Here is a 2713-nt window from a genome sequence, read left to right as displayed (position 1 = left end):
GGATTGCTGCTGATCACAGGCATGTACCACCAAGTCTGACTCAAAACCTGATTTTTATATATCAATTTTTGTTTCTGTTTGCATGTGCTTGCTGTGCTAGGGATAGAACCCAGAGCTTTAGGCATGTTGGGCAAGGTCACTCTCTACATATGTGTGTCTCTCCACCCATCTATTTTTCTGAACAAAGCTATCCAAACATGAATCTTCTTCAACTGAAGAATCCACTGGGGTCAGGTTATTAAATATGAGGCCTAATGACAAGTCATTCCTGAGTTCAATCCCCGATACAGGAAAAAAAAAAAAAAAAAAAAAAAAGTCATTAGGCCTCATCCTTTCTTGTTTAAACTTGAACACTATCCAAGGCTAATTCAGCATTAAAGGATAAAACAAACTTAGTGGTTTTAGAGGATAGACTGATGTGTCCGACAAACCTGGTATTAATATCCACTGTGAGGCAAACATTGGGGTGACCTTATCCTTTTGGAACATCAGTTTCCTAATCTGCAAACTGGGCTAAGAGCAGTAACATGCCAGCTGTTTTAGCAATGCAAGAATCCTAGTAAATCACGCGCTATGTAACTGATTATCTCAATTATAAATGAAAGCCACCGAAATGAAGTGACAGGAAATGTAAGTGAAAGGATAGTTTGCCCCTGAGTGACCCAGGAGAGGAGAGTAGTCCTCCCACTACCGTGAACCCTCTCTCTTACCGCTCTTGGGTTTAGACTCGCCGGCGGGCCCCGCCGAGGCGGAGCGGGGCGGCTGTTGCCCCTTGCTGCTGCCCGAAGAGGCGGAGGAGCTGCTGGAGCCGCTGTTTTTGTCCATATCGGAGGCGGTGGCGGCTGCGTTGGGGGAGCTCTGCGGCATCAACGGGGGCCTCGGCGGCGACGGCAGTCGGAGCGGAGCGGGCGCGGCGGGGACCCAGGCTCATGGCGTTCAGAAGGGCCGGCGGGGGTCGGCGGCGGCAGCGGTTCTCGGCCTTCATGGCGACATTTTTCCTTGATTCCTTCCTTGGCTTCTCAAACTGGGAAGAGAAGCGGCAAGCAGGGCGTTTAAGCCCAGCAAAGGCGATGACCCAGAAGGAAGAGGAGGCCGGGGTTCGGAGGTCCGGGCCTGGCCTGGCGGGGCAAAGGCTTCAGGGAAAGGGGAATAGAAGGAGGGTGTGCGAGCCCCGCCGGCCGGCCGGACACGCTCTCCCGCCGCGGGGCAGGAGAGGGCTGGTTGTCCTGGTGTCGGGGACAGCTGTCTCCGACACTGCGACGGACACTCGCCTCTAGGCCGAGGCCGAACTACTCCCGGAATGGCGACGAGTCGCCAAACAGCATCTCGAAGAACCCGGATGGACTATATATAGTGGAGAAGTAGGCGTGGAGCACTGTGGGAATTGTAGTTTTCTTTCACATCCGGGTCCAACGATTTCCCTACTCCCCCCCATCCCCTCCCACCGATGGTGGTAGTTCCAGTCAAATACAGGTTTTTGTTCTTTGTAGGTAATAACAGTGGTGCAGCTGAATATTGGAATACCTGTGAAATTCCTTTAGGGTTTATTTTCATTCATACTTCTTATTCAAGTATGCTAAGGAAGTGCTTTATCACAAAGCTACACCTGCAGTATTATTGGACTTTTAGCAGTCCTTTAAGGTGAATGAATGAGTAAATCTCTAATTGTGCTCTTCCTGGCTCCATATAATCATCAAATGATGTTTAAGACGTTAATCAGTATATATGAATAAATCACTTTCTTAAAATTAGCAGTTCATTTGATCCCCGGTACCAAAAAAAAAAAAAGAAAGAAAGAAAGAAAGAAAGAGAAAAAAAAAGTTCAAGCCAGGCATAAGAATACATAGGCAAGTATTATATATTTATTCGTTTATTTTTGCCTTTTTGAGACAGGGTCTCACTATGCAGTTCAGGCTGGCCTTGAGCTCACTTTATAGCCCAGGCTGATCTCCAACTCACAATGATCCTCCTGCCTCAGCCTCCCAAGGGCTGGGATTACAGTATAAGCATGTGTCACCAGGCCTGACACGAGTATTATATTTTTAAATTTCCTTAATCTCCTTAAAACGCTTTCTACCAGTTCTTGTCCTGCTTCACTTTTTACACTTAAACACCCCACACACACACACATGCACACATATGCAAATCACTATACACTGTTAGTCTGAAAACTTAATTTGATGTCTAGAAGGAAGAATTCCAAATCCTGATGTTCATGTTTACATATCACTAGATGTGTAGGAACTCTAACTCTCTCTCTCTCTCTCTCTCTCTCTCTCTCTTTCTCTCTCTCTGTCTCTCCACACAGAGTCTCACTGTGTAGTTCAGCTTCACCTCGAACTCAGCTTCACCTCAAACTCATTAACCATGCTGGCCTCAAACTCAGCCATCCACCTACTCAGCCTTCTGAGTGTTGGGATTATGGGCATGAACCACCACACCCATCTTGATGAACCTTTATTCCTTTAATAAGCACATGAAAATTCTTTTTTTTTTTTTCCCCAGACCGGGGATTGAACTCAGGCCCTGGCACTTGCCAATCAAGCACTTATACTACTGAACCATCTCCCTGGCCCCAAAAATTCTGAGTATATGGATAAAACATTTTTTACTCTATTATTCATAAGAAGAAAAGAGAGGGGCTGGAGAGATGGCTCAGTGGTCTAAAGCACCTACTTGGAACAAGCTTAATAAAGCACAGGGACCGCGGTTC

At 46.7% G+C, this 2713-nt stretch overlaps 1 protein-coding gene across 2 annotated transcripts in view; it reads right to left on the bottom strand.

Moving 5' to 3' along the window:
- Rnf10 (ring finger protein 10) overlaps positions 1–1350 on the bottom strand; it is a 58829-nt gene extending 57479 nt beyond the window's left edge. The window contains exon 1 of one of the 2 annotated variants that reach the window (XM_004636256.3): positions 711–1350. In XM_004636256.3, coding sequence (XP_004636313.1) covers positions 711–867 — 157 coding nt within the window. In that variant the 5' untranslated portion in view covers positions 868–1350. The remainder of the gene's footprint in view (positions 1–710) is intronic. The other variant, XM_023721014.1, reaches the window with a different exon arrangement.
- Positions 1351–2713: the final 1363 nt, after the last annotated feature.

The sequence above is a fragment of the Octodon degus genome, unplaced genomic scaffold (genome assembly GCF_000260255.1).
Source record: "Octodon degus isolate 3935 unplaced genomic scaffold, OctDeg1.0 scaffold00079, whole genome shotgun sequence".
Taxonomy (NCBI): Eukaryota; Metazoa; Chordata; class Mammalia; order Rodentia; family Octodontidae; genus Octodon; species Octodon degus.
The sequence above is the reverse complement of the archived record's forward strand: the minus strand, read 5'-3'. Positions and strand labels throughout refer to the sequence as shown.